Source organism: Monodelphis domestica, chromosome 7, assembly GCF_027887165.1.
Source record: "Monodelphis domestica isolate mMonDom1 chromosome 7, mMonDom1.pri, whole genome shotgun sequence".
In the NCBI taxonomy this organism is placed as follows: Eukaryota; Metazoa; Chordata; class Mammalia; order Didelphimorphia; family Didelphidae; genus Monodelphis; species Monodelphis domestica.
Genome location: NC_077233.1, coordinates 93,201,260 through 93,221,506, shown reverse-complemented (window position 1 = coordinate 93,221,506; position 20,247 = coordinate 93,201,260). Strand labels below are relative to the sequence as shown.

The window sequence follows — 20,247 nt, the reverse complement described above, 5'->3', positions numbered from 1 at the left end:
CCTAGAACAAGTCATTTAACTTCTACCTCAGTTTCTCTAGCAGTAAAAATGAGGATAATAATGAAACCTATCTCCCAGAGCTATTATAAGGAACAAAGTACCTGGCTAGGTACTTAATAAATGCCTGTTTCCTTCCTAGAAGCTATTACTTCTACATTTTATAAATGAGGAAATTGAGGCAAAGGGAGGTTAAGCAATTTGCCCAGAATCAACAAGTAAATGTGTGAGATAAGATTTGAACTCGGGTCTCCCTGACTCCAAGTCAAGGACCACCGAATGGCCCCTGCAGTCCTTTCAGGCATTATTTTATATTAAAGTGTGGTGTGATTATTGGTATTTGTGTCCCAGAAATTCCATGATGGCAGGGTCTGTGTCTTTGAAATCTCACACCTCTTCTGTCTCTTAGCACAAAATTCTGTATCCAAACTTCTGTTACGTGCCACAAAAATGAGCAGTTCTCTTAGGCGTGTTCTGCCTCTAAAAAGCAAGTTCTTCCCTTTCTTGTCCCCTTCTTCATGCCCTGCCCCCCAGCTCCTATCCTGAGCTCTAACTCTTTGGGTTTAAATGATACCCTCCCCAGGCTCAAAGAGCTGGGTGGGAGCAGCAAAAGTGGTAGGAGAGGAAAGATGGGAAGAAAATTTTGATGATAGGAGCTTCTGATTGAGGGGGGCCCCAGACACCAAAATAAAGCCAGTTAGAGCCTGGCCTGAGGAGAGGAGACAAATGGGCCAGGGCCCAAGAGTGGAAGGGATAACTCTGAAAGAGAAAAGCTTGCTGCTTGTGGATGGAAGGGCAGCACAAAGGGAGGCAGGAGCCAGGGGTTATGTACTAGAGGTAGGAGGGCTCTTTATTTGGTTGACACTAGAGATGGAGGGGCACTTTGTTTGGCTGACAGAGGCTGAAGGTGGGGAATGGTTTGCCAGCTGCTGAAGGTGTCCCTCGATATGGTTCAGGACAGCATCCAGCATGTGTAGTACATTGCAGAGCAAGGCACGGTCAGAAGGCGGTGATCCCGACTTGGGGGGCAAAAGGAGCTCTGGAGGGACGATCGACTGTTTTCGGGAGTTCTGGATGGGGGGAGAAACATGAGGATCAGAAGAGAAAAAGACAAGGAGATCAAGAAGTTCCGGGAGGAGACAGCTGAGGGATTTAGCTCTGGAAAGGCTTGGAGACCATCTCTTCCAACTCCTTTATTTTACAGATGGGGAAACAGAGGCTTACCCCGGTTCCTCACGAAGCTAGTTAGTGCCAGAGGCAGGATTTGAACTCGGGTCTTTCTGACTCTCTCCACTATGTCCCTCGAAGACAACCAAGGGTTGGATGTGAGGTGGGGATTGGGCAGAGGAGGCGAAGAGATTCAAAGTGTGGCATTGGAGAGTAATGGGATGGGGAGGAGAGGGAGTACAGAGCCACACTCACCAGGAGTCGGGAGAAGATGACTTGGCGCTTTTGGTAGACAAAGTGGGTAACCACTATCAGTACAGTGACTGTGACAGCGGTCAGAGGGTAGACACCTCCCATGGTGCTCAGGCCCATCCATTGTCCAGAACAGCTCAGACCCCCATCACAGCCCACCTCGCCAGGTGGCTGACATCCCCAGGGCTGCAAGTCTAGTCCTACCTGGTACCAGACAGGCCTGCTCAAAGCCTTACTCCCCGGGGGCAGTAGGCACAGGGTCAGCAGTAGGAACAGAAGCAGACAGAGAGGCCCAGGCCCCATCACCAACATTGTCTTGTATACCCCAACCCCCCAAGCCCTCCCCTCAGGGTCCTTTGTCCGTTGCCTGGCAACTAGGCAAACATCCCCTCCCCCATCCTCTCTCAGCATCTGCAGCCAAAGGCCGAGGTGGCCCAATACAACTCGGAAAAGAATCAAGCCGAATCCCAAGTCTCTAGTGCTCTAAAGCTCTCCTCGTCGGAGCCCTGGGAGGTGGGTCCTAACAGTATTAGTGACCCCATTTTACAGGTGAGAACACTGAGGAGTTGGCTCTAGTCACATGGCTGTGGAAGTCCGCCAAGGCTTCCTGACTCCAAGTCCAGGGCGATTTTCATTGGCCCAAATGCCCTCCGATGAGGAGAGGCAGGGAGGAGAATCCCTAGTTGTGGAGAAGGGTCTCCAGATGGTCTGACCCAAATTCCTCCCAGTCATCTTGCCAGATCTTCAGTCACTCAAGGAATGAGCCTTCCTTAGGTCAGACAGCTCCCTTCCCCATTAGCTCGAGCCTTAATGACTATTCAACCATCACCCCCTCCCATGGAGGGCTACCCCGATCAACCTTTCCATTGACCATCTCTCTGTCCTGTTTCACTGGTCCCCTGCCAGGATGTTTGCCCAGCCTCCCATTGACCACTTCCCTCTCCACTAAATGTTCCAGTGGTCTCCCTGTGGCCCATTTTCCAACCAATCTCTCCACTGACCTTCCTCCATCCTCCCCCTAAACATTTCCATAACTATAATGGATCTATTAAGTCCATTGCTGAACTTAATCCCAAATCCTTTGTTGCATTGATCCTTGGTAGGAGTCAAAGCCAAGGAGGAGGAGGAAGAGACAGAGAGCTTCCTTTTTAAACCCTCACCTTCCATCTTAGAATCTATACTGTGTATTGGTTCCAAGGCAGAAGAGTGGTTAAAGCTAAGCAGTGGGGGTCAAGTGAGTTGCCCAAGGTCACCCAGATTTGAACTCCTATACAGAGAGAGAGATGCTAAGGGGAACTCCACAGGAAAGCTACAGAACCCAATATTCTACACACAGTTGAGTTTTAATAAGTATTTGTTGAATGAATAAATGAATGAGTTCAGCAAGTCTACATAATAGTTAAGGACTTCCCCTGGGAGATCAGAATATGGGCTCTGGGGTGAGGTTTCAGAAATCCAGACACACGAGGAGCCTCTGATAGGAAGCTGTCAGTGAGTGGGGAGGTGGGAGGAGGCACCCTGGGTTGAGTGTAGGGGAAATCTGTGATATTAGACCCATCCAGACATGAACGGACTGCTCCAGAGTTCTACTTCCCCCAAGGTCTTTAATTGGAGGCTGAATAAGCATTTATTGAGGAAGTTGTACGAGATTCCTGTTACCAGATAACATTAATTTACTAGGTAAATGAATTACCTGAGATCCCTTCTAGCCTTGAGATTCTGGGATATTGCTTTAAACCCCAACTCAAATGTCACCTTCTCCTGAAAGGGTCTCTGATCTCCCTAAAAGCTCCACAGCACGTCTGATATATTTATTCTGTTGTATTATGAATTAGATTTCGTTTATAGTCTACCCTTTCTCTAATACTAGACTATGCCTAGTCTAACAGCTGTTTGAGCCCCCCAGGCAAGTGGCAGCAGTTTAGAGACAGAATCATTTTGTTCTCCAAGTCCGGCGGGATAGGAAACAGGGATGCTGGAGTGAGCTTGGGATTGGCGTAGCCACCTGAGCCGCAGGCTGTGGGTAGAATCGGAGATGCAAGTTTTCTTCCAGGCTCACGAGACGGAAGGGCAAGGTGAAAGACAGCGGGTCAGAGAGGGATAAACGCTCTGATGGGCAGCTGCCGATTGAAACGGAACTCGTCTATCCCAGCTCTCCCTTCGGCTGGATGTAACGGGCATCCATGTCCAAGGAAGCCCTGTTCTTTCACTTTGTTCTAAATGGTTTTGTCCATCTAATTTCGAAGTATTTGTGGATGCCACTGATTTCCTTGTGTCTAGTGGTTTGCGTTTGGAGGGGACTTGGAAACCCAGCACAAAGACCGAGACTCTACCCATCACAGGACTGGGTTCATGACGCCCGTAGGCTTCAGGTCTGTGTCACACACACACACACACACACACACACACACACACACACACACACACACACACACACACACACACACACACACGGCATGATCACAATCCTTTCATAGATTTCATAACTAAAAGGATTCTCCTGGGATTTTTTCGTGTTCGTCTCTGACCTCAGTCCACAAGCCCTGACGTCAGGCTCCCAGGAGTAGCGGGGAGCCCTGGAGCTAAATCCTTTCTCCTCCCACCCTAGAAGAAAGGGAGGAGGGGCTGGAGGAGAGAGTCCAGCCTCCAGGCTGATCTCAGCAAGCGTGGTCCGCAAAGCTTTCCGCCCCGCCCCCTTCCTGGTTGGGGAGGGCAAGTAAGGGGCCCGGAGACCTTGCCTGCTCCATAGCGACACCTAGCGTTTTTACTTGCATCTTCCTCATAAATGTCGGTGAATGAAATGCATTATTTCTCAAGGGAGAAAGAAAAGTGCTCGACCAAGCTCTGATAGAATATGATATAAGCCGAGTCTTTGGTTCCAACTGCTGGCAAATGTGTCTAGTGAAAGGGGCATGCGAGAGGGTGAAAGTCTGGCCTTCACAAAGGGAAGGAGAAAGATGTGGGCAGGTCCAGGGGAAAGGGCATGCTGCAGGCTTTCTCCCCATGTGAAGAAATGGAGCAGTCTCCTCTACGAATCATGTCAGGTTCAATTATTCCTTTGAATGTCAGGGACTCTCAGAGTCCAAAGAGGCCTTAGAAACAAATTGGGGGGGGGGGGTATTTATAGCTAGTCTCTGACAAAAGCCTCATTTCTTAAATATATAGAGAAATGAATCAAATGTATAAGAATGTAAAGCATTCTCCAATTGAAAAATGGTCCAAGAATATGAACGGGCAGTTCTCAGAATTAAAACTATCTATAGTCATGAAAAATGCTCCAAATCACTACTGATTCGAGAAATGAAAATTAAAACAACTCCGAGAGTCCTATCATACCACCTCACACCTACCAAATTAGCTATCCTGACTAAAAAGAAAAATGATAACTGTTAGAAGGGATATGGGAAAATTGAGACACCAATACACTGTTGATCAAACTGTGAATGGATACAACCATTTGGGGAGCAATACCGAATCAGGCCAAGGTCCACAAAACTATATACCCTCTGGTCCAGCAATACCACCACTGGGTCTACATCCCAAAAAGACCAGAGATTAAGGCAAAAGACCTTACCTGTACCCAAATATTTTGAGCAGCTCTTTTTGTAATGGCAAAGAATTGGAAATTGAGGGGGGTGCCCATCTGTTGGAGAATGGATGAACAAGTCGTGGTATATGGTTGTAAAGAAATACTATTGTGCCATAAGGAACAATGAACAAAATATGGCCAGAAAAACCTGGAAAGACTTATATGAATGGATGCAAAGTGAAGTGAGTAGAACCAGATGAATGTATATAGAAACAGAAATATTATATGATGATCAACTATGAAGAACTAAACCATTATCAGCAAAGCAAGTCTCTAAGAGTCTCGTGATGAAAATGCTAAGCCAAAGGAGGAACTGTTGGAGTCTCGAGTGCAGATCAACTATATTTCCTTCATGAGTTTTCTATTGTATGTGTGATGTGATTCTTCTATCATGACATGAGCAAAAAAGAAATATGTTTTACATGAAAGTTTTGATGTAACCTATATCAGACTATTCCCTACCTCAGGAAGGGGAGGAGGGTCAGGAAGGAGAAAATCTGAATTCTAAAATGTCAAAAACCATCATCCAAAAGTGCTTCTACATGTAACAGAAAAAAATTAAAATTAAAAAAAAAATTTAAGACTTTAGAATATAGAATGTTAGACCTGGGAGAAGCCTGAGAATTCTTCTAGTATATCCCTTTTCTTTTAAAATGAAAAACTGATGCCTAGGGAGAGGAACAACCTGTCCAACCTCATACAGGTAGTGTGAAGAGCACTGACTCACACTTCATCTTCTAATTTGGAAGGAACGCAAGTCCAGTGTCCTTTCCACCATAGATCTTTTAGATTTACCTAAGCTTATCCTAGTAACGGGCAACTGTCATAAGGATGGATCTTGATCAGATCTGCAATTTCATCTGTACAAGTTGTTCCTAGAACATCTTCTCTACAACTTCTAGTCTTAAGACAACTGTCTGTGGCAAGGAGGCATTACACAGTCAGTTGACATCTGATTCCAAGCAGAGCTCTTCCCTGAGCCATGCTGCCCTTCAGGACAAGTATTACCGTCCCTTTTTGATCAATGGTGAAACTGAGGCTTTGAGAACGTAGATAACTTGCCCACGGAGGCTAAGAGGATGGGCTTCCCACTGGGATATATCACAGAATTACAGAACTGGAAGACATTTCAGTAGCCGTCTCAACCATCTTGAATTCCATCTTGAATCTCTGGTTAAAGAGAAGCAGCTATTTCCCAAAGCAACCCATTCCATTTTTGAGCCTAGGTCAACTTCACAGAAATGGGTTTTACTAGTTACAACTCTTTATCCTTATACTTCAGTTAATTTTCTTAACTTCTGTCTTAGAATCAGTTGATTCTAAGGCAGAAGGGTGGTAAGGGCTAGGCAACTGGGGTTAAGCAACTGGCCCAAGGTCCAACAGCTAGGAAGAATCTAAGAACAGACTTGAACCCAGGACCTCCCAACTCTAGACCTGGCTCTGTTCACTGAGCCACCTAGCTGCTCCCTTTGACTGATTTTTTAAACTTAAGTATAAATCTTAACATTTGAACTTATTAACTTTTATTTAATTCAATTTGGCCCATGGTCATAGACTTTCAAATCATTTTGGATTCAGACTCTATCTTCCATATTAGCTAATGCTTTTCCTGTAAACTTCAAATATGACAAGGATTCTTTCTAGGATTCAAGTCATTGATTAAAAGATTAAACTGCAAAGGCAAATCTCTGAGGCACGCCAAGTTGGCACTGACCCATATTCCTGAGGATGTTGGACCTTGACCAGAAGTGGCTGATGAATCAGTTCTAAATCAACATCATTGCATTTTCATCTGGCCTGTTCTCTCTCCATTATGTCCACAAGGATAGCAAAAAAGACTGTCAAAAGTCTTCCAGGACCAAGATTCCAGAATTAATGGTTGTCTGTCCAAAGTCTCGCCCCATGTGTGGTCCTGATAGATCCTTTCTCATATATTTAAAGTTCTTCTAGTTATAATAGCTTATAAAATGGCCTGAGCACCCCTTATTAGTGTTGGGGGCTGTACCTCTGGTACCCACCTGCCATCCACCCAGCTCTTCGCACCTGTGGCACTAAGCATCTAAAGGGTGCAGAGCAGCCACATTCTGGTAAAATTGTCTTGGCAGACAGGCTAAACTAGGCTGAGGGTAACTGACATGTACCCCACGTAACTACTAGAAGGTCCGAGCATGTGACGACTTTCCCAGGAAAAGGGGTGGATATGTGAAAATTGTTCTAATGTGCCATGAAGGCAACCGACAGAGGAATTGTGGAATGCTTAGGAGCTTGGTCAGACATCCAAGACCCTGAGGTCATCTGCTGCGTCATAAGCCTTCACCATCATCGTGACTTTTGTCTTGGCACAGAATCCTGATGACTCTGGAAAAAAGAATTAAATGGATGACTTCTTGCAACTCTGCCTCACAAATCCAATTTAGTGTGTCAAATGAACTGCCCATACCCTATTGCTACTTTACATCTTGCTACTTTATTATTTTATTATTTTACTATTCAACTAATTTGTTACTTCATTATTTTACTATTCAACTATTTTGTTTTTTTAATATATTTTATTTATATATTTATTATTTGTATTTGTTTTATCATTTATATTATTTATATATATATATGTGTATATATATATATATATATATATATTATTCTCTTAGTATTTTTTACTTACCTTGAAGACCTGTGGCAATGGGCAAGTGACAAAACATCAGGTGCAGATATCCTGGGTACTGCAGTCACAAGCTTGCACTCAGCAGCCCAGGGCATAGCATCATCTTCTCACTGGAATGAAGCAACAATAGGATTTGGCAGCCCTTGAGTGGCTGAGCAGCCTTTCATTTTTTTTTTCTAAGCATCCTTTTGTAGCATCCCAAGCATATTCACATCTATGAAATATAGATGACTGTATTACTACTGTGTCTCCAAGCATGAGGCTTTACCGATAAGCTTTGTGAAGGTAACCTTGACCTGATCACGAGACCTATTGCCCAACACAAGTCCATTAACATGTTCGGAGACTTGCCCGGGAAAGCCCGGTTATGTCCTACACGCCCAAAAGGTGTTCCCTCTACCTTGCCACCCAATCTTAATTGTCTATACTTTGTGATGTGGTTACTACGTCCTTGGGAGTACCGCCCAAGCAGGACATGAATAAATTCAGAGGCAATCCCATGAACTTCCTCTTGGCCTTTCTCCCTTCCATGGAGCCCCACTGGGCTCCTCAATGACTATGTCTCTCTCTTCTTGACCTTCTCCTTCCCTGAGGCTGTAACCATCTCGGCCTGCATTCTCTATCTTAATCTCCTCAACCACCTTGTACTCCATTATCCTCATTTTCCGCCTTAAGGAAAATCATAGGGGTTGCCTGCCCTATCCAACCACTGACTTGTCCGTGTCTTTCATTCTCCACCCTGGTTCTCGGTTCCTACCTCTCCTCAGGTCCCATCACAAAGGTGAGCCCCTTCCCTTGTGGGACCCTGCTGGTCAGGGAAGTCCATTAAGGAAAACCCCACACCTTTTAATTCACCTCTTGGCTTGAAGAAGAGCCTAGAAAAGGAACCCTAAAAAAACAATAATAACCCCAACCTGCAGGCAGGGAATCCTACCTTGTGGTTAAAATACACACACACACACACACAAAACCATACAAAAACTTTTGAAAAGATGATTCTACTCACCATTTGGTACATGGAATGGGCACGTGCCTATGGACAACACAAAATTCAGCAGATCTGAAAGACAAATGGTTCCTGTTGTGAAAACTCAGCAGGTTTGGCATCCAAATGGCAGTCCTGAATGAAACAAGACAAGCTTACCCAAGTTGAAGCTGGATACACATTCTTCTGGAGTGGTGAGGAACACAGAGAAGGTTCTGCAATCAAATCTAGTCTAGTCAAGGAGCTTGTACGCCTCCCAAAAGAAGGGAATGACTCCTCAAGTCAATATGACTGCCACTTGCCGGAGAGTACCACACCACCTTCCACCATGACAAACCCTGAAGAAGCCAAAGAAAAACTTTATGAAGATCTGGAGACCCTCGTCATTAATGTACAGAAGGAGAACAAGCTTATTGCTCTGAGTGACCTTGACATCAGAGTAGGAACAGACTATCACACATGGCAGGGAGTCTTGGTGAGGAATGGAATCAGAAAGAGCATCAATGACTTTACTACTGCAGACTTGGGCATCTCGTGACCTCCTCTCATCACCAACACTGTCTTCTGTCTACCTAAATGCAATAAAACGTCATATCTGCAGCCCTGCAGCAAACCCTAGAATTTAACAGACTATGATTCATTGTGAGAAGACGGAGGATGTGAGAGTGACGAAGGCCAATGTGTGGTAAAGAGTGGTGGACCTATCATAGACTGATCCTCTCCAAGTTTAACATTCCCATTCAACAAAAACAGCAATCTCAAAGCAAGACAACTAAGAAGACTTCACGTCAACAGATTAGGAAACTTCTCCTGCCACTTGTCAGAGAGTTCCACACCACCACCATTTGTGCATATGCTTCCACCACGACAATTTATTGCTGAATTGGAGGGAAAGCTGCACTGACACAGTTGGAAACAATGGAACAGCAAGGAGTGGGAACCTTTCAGAGATTTGGTGAACAGCACGTGGCCCAAAACACTCACAAATATTAGGATTAGTTTAATGAAAATGCTGGTCAAATTTAGAAGTTACGGAATAAAAAATGAGAAGCTGACAAGTTTTACCAAAAGAATAGTTCAGCTATCTCTAGGAAGGCAGCATTTAACTCCACTGAAAGTAAAGGGCAACCACTAACAAAATTCAACAAGAGAGAGAAAAGGAAATTCCATTTAAAATAACTGTAGATGATAGAAAATACCTAGGAGTACACTCACCAAAACAAACCCACAGACTTTATGAACACAATTACAGACCACTTTTCACACAAATAAAATCAGACCTAAACAATTGGGGGAAAATCAATTGCTTGTGGATAGGCCAAGCCAATATAATAAAAATGACAAATAAATTAATTAATTTACCTATTCAGTGCCACATCAATCAAACTACACCAAAATTATTTAGTAGAACTAGAAAAAAATAACAAAATTCATGTGGAAGAACAAAAGGTCAAGAATATCAAGGGGATTAATGAAAAAAATACATAGGAAGAGTTTGGCCATACCAGATCTCAGACTATGCTATAAAGTGGTAATCATCAAAATAATCTGGTACTGGCTAAGAAATAGAGTAGTAGATAAATGGAATAGGTTAGGAAATCAGCACACAGTAGTTAACAACCATAGTAACCTAGTGTTTCATAAACCCTAAAATCCAAGCTATTGGGGGGAAACTCATTATTTGACAAAAACTTCTGGGAAACCTAGAAAACAATATGACAGAAACTAGACATAGACACCAACATCTCATACCAAACACTAAGATAATGTCAAAATGGATACTTGATCTAGAAATAAAATGGATACCATCGACAAATTAGAGGAACATGGAAAAGTTTACCTTTCAGACTTATGAATAAATGAAGAATTAATGATCAAACAAGACATGGAGAACATTATGGAGAATGAAATGGATATTTTAATTACATTAAATTAAAAAGTTTCTGTAGAAACAAAGCCAATGCAACCAAGATTAGAAGGCAGACAACAAATTGGCAGACAACATTTCTCCGATATATAGAGAACTGAGTCAAACTTACAAGAATACAAAACATACCCCAACTGATAAATGGTCATAGGATATGAACAGGCATTTCTCAGATGAAGAAATTAAAACAATCTATAGTCATATAAAAATGCTCAAAATCACTATTGATTAGAGAAATGCACATTATGACAGTTCTGAGATACTACTTCATACCTATCATTGTAGCTACCATGATCAAAAAAGAAAAAATGTTAGAGGGGGAGTGGGAAAATTGGAACACTACTAATGCACTCTTAGTGGAACTGTGAACTGATACCATTTTGAAGATTCCTATGGAACCATGCCCAAAGGGTCATAAAACTATGCCTACCTATTGACCCAGCAATACCACTACTAGATTAGTAACCCAGAGGTCAGAGATAAGGTAAAGGGACTTACCGGTACCAAAATATTTTGAACAGCTCTTTATATAGTGGCAAGGAATTGGAAACTGACAGGGTATCCATCAGTTGAAGAATGGCAGAACAAACTATGGTATACAGTTATAATGTAAAACTACAAGAGGTAGAACAAAGATGATGGGGTAGAAACAGGGAAGCTCAAAAACACCATGAGACTCCTCTCCAACTAATCTTAAAATAATACCACAAAATGATTACAGGAGTGAAAAAACCAACAACAGAAATAAGGGCAGGAAAATAGCATCAAATCAGAAGCCAGGGCACTCCATTAGCAACCAGGATGTGGAAAGCCAAGCCCAAAATTCATGGAAATCAAAATCAATTCCCTAAAATTTCAGTGACTTGTGGGAAGGCTGGGAGATCAATCAAAATACTAGTGTTTCTCCTTACCTTTCCCTTACTTTATAGGATCCAAACCTGCAATTCCTTCCATGACTTGCGGGAATGAATGGTTTGGGACTATTCCAATAATCACCTCTAAAGGAATGGGAAAATAAGGGGTTTTGGAATGTTTGATAGTTCCTTTGTAATTTACATTGTGTTTAAGGAACCATATGGCCTCAAAAGAGTTGAGTGTCTGTGGATCTTCAATATAGAGAATAGGAAATGTCCCAAGAAAAGCAAGATTTAGAGGAGCTAATTTGGTTCTTCACTCATTCCAGACTTGGCTTTCTTTATTCTGATTTCCATTTGGCTCATTTGGCTCTTCATCCTACTCTCCTGCCATAGCTCCTGGTCCCAGAAATTGCTTGGCAGATCAGGAGCCCCCAAGCCATCACTTTTCTTGCACTTGAACCTGAGTGGCTGCTAGGAAGTCTCTCTAGGGCTGTGGCCACAGCACAGCAGTATCCCATTTATGATTCATTGGTTGTCAGTAGCCCACATAAGTGTTACTTGGCTATACCCATCAGAAATCCTAACATCCCCATACCTCTCCATGGCAAGAAAAGTCTAATCTGAAGTTCAAAAGCAAATGGGAGGAAGGAGAGTGTATCCAATCATCCAGATCCCATCTATTTGTGTACCAACTTTATCATGGCTCTTTCCTTACCCAACAATAGCCTCTATTTTGCAAGCAAAATTGGACTGGAGGTTAGGGCTTTTGGGGAAAGGAGTAATCTTCAAATGTTCTGTTAGTCCCTGCTCCAAACTATGACCAACTCTAAGCCCTAAGTAAATGAACTAGACAGCAAAAGAAAAATCGTTGTGGGAGTACTCTGAATTGGGCACTAGTAACACAGATAGGTAAACTGAGACCCAGAACAAGGAAAAGGACTTCCCTAAGATGACTTAGGTTGTAAATAGCAGAACTGGGATTCAAAAGTCAGGTCCTTTGACTCCAAACCCAGTACTCATTCAACGCTGCTGTAATAATACCTCGTTGGATAACTGTCCTCACTCCTACCAACTCCAGCTTCTTGTAAAAAAAAAATACAAATATGAAAAGAATAACTTCTAGGACTATTCAAGTCACTGATAAAAAGACTGAACCACAAGGGTAAATCTGAGACACTCTACTAGAGTTATCCTTCCAAGTTAGCACTGACCCATTAAATAAATTAAATTCTTAAGGACATTGGACCTTGACCAAAAGTAGTTGATCAACCAATTCTAAAATGATGTAACTGCACTGTCCTCTAGCCCATCTTGTCCACAAGAATAGGAAAAAAGATTATCAAAAGCCAAAAGCAATGGAAGGAAGGAGAGATATTATCCATAATAGCCAGTGATTAAAGAGGGATGTTGGTGAAAAATCCAATTGTTCCACTGACAATCTGGAAGTTTCCTGATCTCATTGGTTAAGACTGGGATCAATAAATGAAAAAACTAACTTGGGCTGAGTTATCCAAGAGGGCAACATGTTCGATATGTGTGTATATGCAATGAGAGAGGGAATATTCTATCAAAAATATTATTCTAATTTAGGGGTCAGCAGCATTCTTCTATAAGGTATGAATTCCAGGCCCAAGGAATCATGGAATGAAGTACTAATTTGGCAAATTCAGCTATCACTAAAAATGGATCAGGTAGAAACCTTTAAATTCAATTTTGATATCCTGACAAGCTTAGTATTATAACCTGGAAGAAGTCTAAGAGATAATTTAGTCAACCAGGAGAAGAGAGAAAAGCCCTCAATTTGAATTTGGGAAACCTGAGTTTAAATCCTAACTCTAGTAGTTACTATGAGATACTGGACAAATTATTTCCCCACACTGAACCTCTGTTTCTTATCTGTGAAATGGGAATAAAAATTCTTACACCACCTTTGTTCAAAAGAAAACGGCCAATAAATTTTATTTTCTTCAATATAAATTTGACAAACATCACCAAACACAATTTTTATATACAAAAAGAACAGAAAGAGTATTGTTTAGGAAATTATGAAGCTCTGTTATATACAGTCAGGTTGGGGTTGGGGTTGAGGTAGGGCTAAGTATATAATAAATTGACACAGTCATTCCAAAACTGTCCTGCTGGTCTGTGTCTCTTAGTGGACCTCTTCTTGCTCTCTTCTTTTTCAAATGTTCCATTAATTCTTTTCATCTTTTTTGCCATCTCTTATCACTACTCCTCTTCCCCCAAATAACACACCCTCCCCTGAAAAAATAGCTAAACACCCTCCCATATAAGTATTTTTTTTAAACCTTTACCTTCTGTCTAAGTAACAACTCTAAGACAAAAGGGCAAGGGCTAGGCAAATGGGGTTAAGTGACTTGACCAGGATCACACAGCTAGACAGTATCTGGCAGTAAATTTGAACCCAAGTCCTCCCAAATTCAGGCCTGGCGCCCTATTCACTGTTACCTAACTGACCCAATAAATATGTATCAAATAGAAAAAATCCACAATTGGCCATGTATGAAAAGATACAACTCATTCTGCATCTGTAGCCCATCCCTAATCAAGAGTTGGGAAGTATGATCCAGCATTCATCTTCTGGAATCCTGGTTGTTCCACTGTATTGAGCAAAGCTGGGTCTTTCAAAATGGTTTTTCCTTTAGTGGTATAATCATTTTATAAATGGGAATACACTTTGTTTCTGGTTCCTTGCTACTATTATGAATTATTCAAGTACTAGTCTGAATATTTTTGCAAATGTGGATCACTTCCTCTCTTGCCTTTCTCTCTTTGGGTTATAAGGCTCTTAGAAGTGATATCCCTGGGTCAAAGGATAAGTGCACTTTAGTGACTTTTGGGTGTGTGAAATTAACATAGAATTATAACTCACAGTTGGCACATGGGCATTAAAGTAGGGCAAAAACCTACCTCCCATATGGCCCAGTGGCCTGGCGTGATTATGTGTTTGGATGTCAGAACATAACTTGGACTGTCCAATCAAAAATTAAATAGGTGTAACGTCACGGGCAAGCGAAAGCTCTCTGCCAATTTGGGAGCTTGTGGAAGGTGTTCTCTCACTGTCAACTGGAGACTTTAGTTAGATAAGCTGGAAACCTTATTTCTCTCTTTCTTTCTCTTTACTAATAAATATTTATAAATTTAGTATAAAGTCCCCAAGATTAATTTTTATTCCTAACATGTGGTACAATTCTACATTTTTCACAAGGACTGAACCAATTCATAGTACCAGCCCTAGGGCATTAGTATGTCTATTTCCCATAGTTACTATTACCATTACCCTTTTTTTGATATCTTTGCCAATCTAATGTGTGATGTAGAACACCTCAGGGTTGTTTTAATTTACTTTTTTCTTATTTTTTGAAACTTTTTTTTAAGGTTGTTGAGATTAGATTTTTTCCTCTGAGAACTACCTATTTATGGCCTTTGACCATCTACTGGTGAACGACTTTTGGTTAAACATTCCCTGTATATCTCAGATATGGTATCTTTATCAAAACTGCCAAGATTTTCTCCAATTAGTCGTTTCACTCCTAGCTTTAATTACATTGGTTTTGTTTATCCAAAACAATTTTTTAAAAATGTTATGTAAAAATTACTTGTTTTATCTCCTGTGATCATCTCTATCCTTTATTTGGTCAAGAATTAATCTACTATGCATAATAGGGAAAGATCTTTTCCTGCTCCTCTTATTTGTTTATATGACCCTTTATAGATAGCTGATTATGGTATATATGCTGTGAGACTTATCTAAATTCACTGCTTTCCAGTTTTACAGCAGTTTTTATCAAATAGTGAGTTCTTATCACAGAGATTTGGGGTCCTGGTATTTATCAAAAACCATTCTATTCTATTCCCCTTTTAAAAATAACCCCTTGGCATAACACCAAATATATCAATTAATTTAGGTAGCATTATTGTCATTTTTATTACGTTGGCTTGGGCTCCCTATAAGCATTTCTTTAATTGAGTTTGTATTTATTTCCATAAATTATTTTGTAATTACTTTCATATAGTTCCAGTATCTGGGCATAGACTCCTAAATATTTTATTTATTCTATAGTGACCTTTAAATGGAATTTCTATCTTTTATTGCTAGGTTTTGCTAGCAATAGACAGAAAAGTTAGATTTCTGTGGGTTTATTTTATAGCCTGTTACTTTACTAAAATTATTGTTCCAATGAATGATTTCATTAAAATAACAGCCTATAAGATAAATGTAAAAAATATATAAATAAAAATGTTTCAGTTAAATTTTTAGATTCATCTCTGAGGTTCTCAAAGTAAATCATCCTATCATTAACAAGATTATAATTTTGTTTCTTCTTTGTCTATGCTAAATCCTGAACTTTCTTTTTCATTATTGTTATAGCCAGTACTTCCAGAATGATATCACATCCTAGAACTGTGTCATTAATATTTTACTTTTGACCTTAATGGAAAGGCACCTAGAATTTTTCCAACACAGATAAGCTGGCCCTTGGTTCTACATAGAAACCACTTGTTACCACCTTAAGGAAGATGTTTGTTCCTACACTTTTCAGTGTTTTTTAACCTAACGGCTATATTTCATCAAAAACTTTTTCTGTATTCATTGATGGTTTTTTTTTTAGTTTTATGGTCTATTTTGTTTATAATTTTCCTAATATTGAACTGACCCAGCATTCCTGCTATAAATCCAAGTTGGTTATAGTGTATAATCTTTGTAATATAATATGTTGGGGATTTGGGCTAAAGTTTTATTCAATATTCTTATGTTGATATTCTTTAGGAATATTGGTTGGTACTTTGTTACTTTTATCTATATCTGGTAGTTTATCTATTTGTTTTATAGAAAAAATTTTGTAAATCTTAAAGCATTTGATAAATGAGTTTATTCAGCTGATAGTTAAGGAAATACTCCAAAATAAAAAGCAACTTGTCCAAAGTCATATAACTAGTTAGTGGCAGTCATAATTTGAAACAGTGTCCTCTGATTTCCATCCCAATTGGGTCTGTAAACTTTTTCCTTTATGAATGAAACCCTTGAAAATACTTGTGGTTTAGACTTTATTTGGAAGTTGAGAGTGCACAGATATATGTTGGAGAGGAGAAAACAGGAAGGGAATATCTGATAAATGTTCCCCTTTATGATAGACATAGCAGCCACAGGTAAAGAAGGAAAGATGATTATTAGGGTTGGAGTCAGCAGGTCTTGGAACACAGAGTACAATGCAGGTTCAGGGTTCAAAAAAGAGCCAGAATCAAGAAGATCAGAAAGTAGTTAAAAAAGTTCAAAAGCTAAAGGCAAAATCTCCTGTATCAATACTGAGGAGTAAATGTCCCAGGATAAGGCCTATCAGGGCCTACGACTTCAGACTTTAAAGTCGGCCAAGTCAAAGTCCAGATGAAAAGGGATCACAGAATCTCAGAATTTTAAGAGTTAAAAATCAACCTTAGAGAGATCATCTTGGTCCACTCTCTCTCTCTCTCATTTTACTAACGAAGAAACTAAGACCCAAGGCAGGTAAGTGATTTTGGCTAAGGTCACAGAACCAGTGTCTGAGGAGGAAACTGTACCCAGGCCTTGACTCTTAATCCAGGGCTCCTTGAAAGACTCTGATTAGCCAGGACAGTGTGGTAACCATTAATGGGCTAATTTGGGGTATCAAGAAAAAATAATATTCATAACTCCTATTTCTCAAGCACTTTATTTACAATATTCCTGGGAGGTAGGTACTGTGAGGGTGATTATCCTCATTCAACTCCATTGGAGGCAAGGACAAATACAAGGGCTAAAAGGAAATTTTCGGTTCTTGCCATCAAGAAACTGACATTCTACTGAGAGAATCAAACATGAAAGCAGGTAAGTTAGAGAAATAAAATGCAAAGTCACTTGAGGAGAGACAGTGACAGAGACACAGAAAGAAAAAGCATAAGAACTAGGGAGAGCAGAGAAACCCAAACATGGAGTTTAGCACATATAAAAGAAGAGATGAGAGATGGGAGCACTGATTTGGGGAAACGACTACTAAGTCAGAGTGACTGACAAAGAAGAGTATATGCTGGGTAGAAATATGAGACAGGGTGAGAAAAATAGTTTGGAGCTAAAATATGTGAAGTTTGGAGTATCAGCTTAGAGGGTTCCTATTTTATCATGAAAAGAACAAGGAGTAAGGGGCAGCTAGGTGGCATAAAGAATCAAGCCCAAAGATGGGGGGTAGGAGGATAGAGGGGTCCTAAATTCAAATCTGGGCTCAAGACACTTCCTAGCTGTATGACCCTGGGCAAGTCACTTAACTCCCACTGCCTAGTCCTTACCACTCTTCTGTCTTAGACCCAATATATAGTATTGATTCTAAGATGGAAGGTAAGGACTTAAAAATAAATTGGGAGTGAAGAAAAATTTTTGAGTAAAGGAGTCATAGGGTCAGACTTGTATCTTGAGATTACTATTTGGCAGCTCTATGGAGGACCTGGTTTGGAGAAGGAAAAAAACCAGATGCAAGGAGACCAATTATAATAGTCCTGGTAAAAGGCCAAAGGCCAAAATTGGGAGTGGCTGCTATGTGGGATCTAAGAGATGTTATGGCAGCCTACTGGAAACTGACTCAATCTGGAGGGTGGCGAGGGAGAGGAAAGGCTCAATAAGCATGGGTGTTTTAGAAGGATGGTGGTACCCTCTATAGAAATGTCACTTTTTTATAAAAAGGTAAGTTTCATTTTGGATGTGTTCAGCTTAAGAAGTCAAAAGGACTTGAAGTTAATGATGTGGAACTCAAGGTAAGGAGAGAGATGAGGACTGGATGGGTCATTTGTGAAGGGAAATGAACCTGTGGGATGGGTGAGATTACCAAGAGGCTATAGACTAAGACAAGAGAAAAGGGCCAAAGACAGACAATTTTAGATGATACACCTAAGTTGGAGGAAAAGGAGAGTGAGAGAAATTAAGAGTTGTTTGTTCTGTCATTTTTCAGTCATGTCCAACTCTCTGTGACTCCAGTTGGGAGTTTATTGACAAAGATACTGGAATAGTTTGTCAGTTCCTTCTCTAGCACATTTTATAGGTAAGGAAACCAAGGCAAACGGGGTTAAGTGACTTGCCCAGGTTCACACACAGCTAATTATCCAAGGCCTAATTTGAAATCTTGAAGATGAATCTACCTAATTCAAAATCCTGTGCTCTATTTACTATACCACCTAGCCATCCATAACCCAGAGAAAGGTCTCAGTTTGTTGAAGAAACAGCCTCACAGAGGCCAAGTGACTTGCTCAGATTCACACAGTAGTAAGTGGGAGGCTGAGATGGAGCTCAAGTTCTCAAAAAGCAAAATCTAGGGCTCTATCACCATTCACTGCTGTCCATCTGGGCACTGACAATTCTGAGATTTGCTCTTTCAAAGAGTGGTTTATAGATAATTTCCTTTTTCTTAAGTGCTACTAAAGCTCTTCAAAAAAATCCCAAGTACCACCACAGGAAGCTCAGGGCTCTGACCCAGCAGCTGCGGCTGGCAGAAAGGAGTAGAGAAGAGGACAGAGGATAACTACCTTCAGTCTCCACACCCTCACTTTCACCGTCAGCCTCTGATGGCAGCTGGCAAAGATATGGCCTCAGGCCACATTAATGCAACTGGTCAGCTTCATCAGCCAAATTCAGTTAATCAGCTGAGCAGAGAAGAAGCCCCTTCAGGGAAGAAAAGCCCAAACTCACAGATCCAGCTAATAAACAGAGGAGCAAGAATATAGTCAATAAGGAGGGGGAAAGAAGGAAAAAAATTTGAATAAATAAGAGAAAAAGAAATTACAATTGATAACTTCTATCCAGGTAATGAACAAAGAACAAATGGAACAGAGGAAGATCAAGGAACACCAAGCAAAAACTCAGGAACTCCAGTGAATAGGACCCAGGCTCTGGAAGAACTCAAAACACAATTCAAAAAACAAGAGAGGTTGAAAAAAATTGGGAAAAGAACTTAAAAAGAAAAATAGGTCATCTGGAAACAGAGACACATGAACTAAAAAGTGTCTTAAAAGCCAGAATTGGCCAGCTTGAAAATAAGGCAAAACAATGACGTGTAATGAAAAATAGAGCAAAAGGAAAAGGTCAAACTGGAACTGGATCAAAATGTCAGGGATGAAATTCAGTCTTTGAAAATTAGAAGCAAATGACTTCCCAAGGCAGAAAGAATCTATAAAATAAAATCAAAAGAATGGAAAAATTGAAGAAAATATGAAACCCCTCATTGATAAAACAACAGACCTGAAAAACAGATCCAGGAGAATCAATTTAAGAATTATTGGACTACCAGAAAATCATGACTAAAGAAAAAAATCATTCCACAGGAAATTATCCAAGAAAACTTCCCTGATATTCTTAAACAAAAGGGAAAAGTAGAGATTGAAAGAATTCACAGATCACTTCCTGTATTAAATCCCCAATAAACAATGCCCAGGAATATTATAGCCAAGTTCAAGAACTTCCAAACCAAGGAAAAGATATTACAAGCTGCTAAAAAGAAACAATTCAGATATCATGGAGCCATAGTCAGCATTACACAGGACCTGGCTGCATCCACACTGAAGAAACAGAAGGCATGGATTATAATACTCCAAAAAGCAAGGGAACTGGGTATACAACCAAGAATCAACTACCCAGCAAAACTGACTATTTTCTTGCAAGACAAAGTATGGTCATTTAATAAAATAGAAGAGTTCCAAGCATTCCTGAATAAAAGATCAGACTTAAACAGAAAATTTGATGTCCAAATACAGAACTGAAGAGAACCACCAAAAGGTAATTAAGAAAGTGAA

At 40.6% G+C, this 20,247-nt stretch overlaps 1 protein-coding gene across 1 annotated transcript; it reads right to left on the bottom strand.

Annotated features, from left to right (window-relative positions):
* Positions 1–820: 820 nt before the first annotated feature.
* Positions 821–1,771, bottom strand: TMEM89 (transmembrane protein 89). The gene is made up of 2 exons (XM_016424377.2): positions 1,420–1,771; positions 821–1,067 (listed from the first exon to the last, which is right to left on the bottom strand). Exons 1-2 carry the CDS (start codon positions 1,726–1,728, stop codon positions 822–824), a joined length of 555 nt encoding a protein of 184 aa, XP_016279863.1. The 5' UTR covers positions 1,729–1,771; the 3' UTR covers position 821.
* Between the last annotated feature and the right edge of the window lie 18,476 nt (positions 1,772–20,247).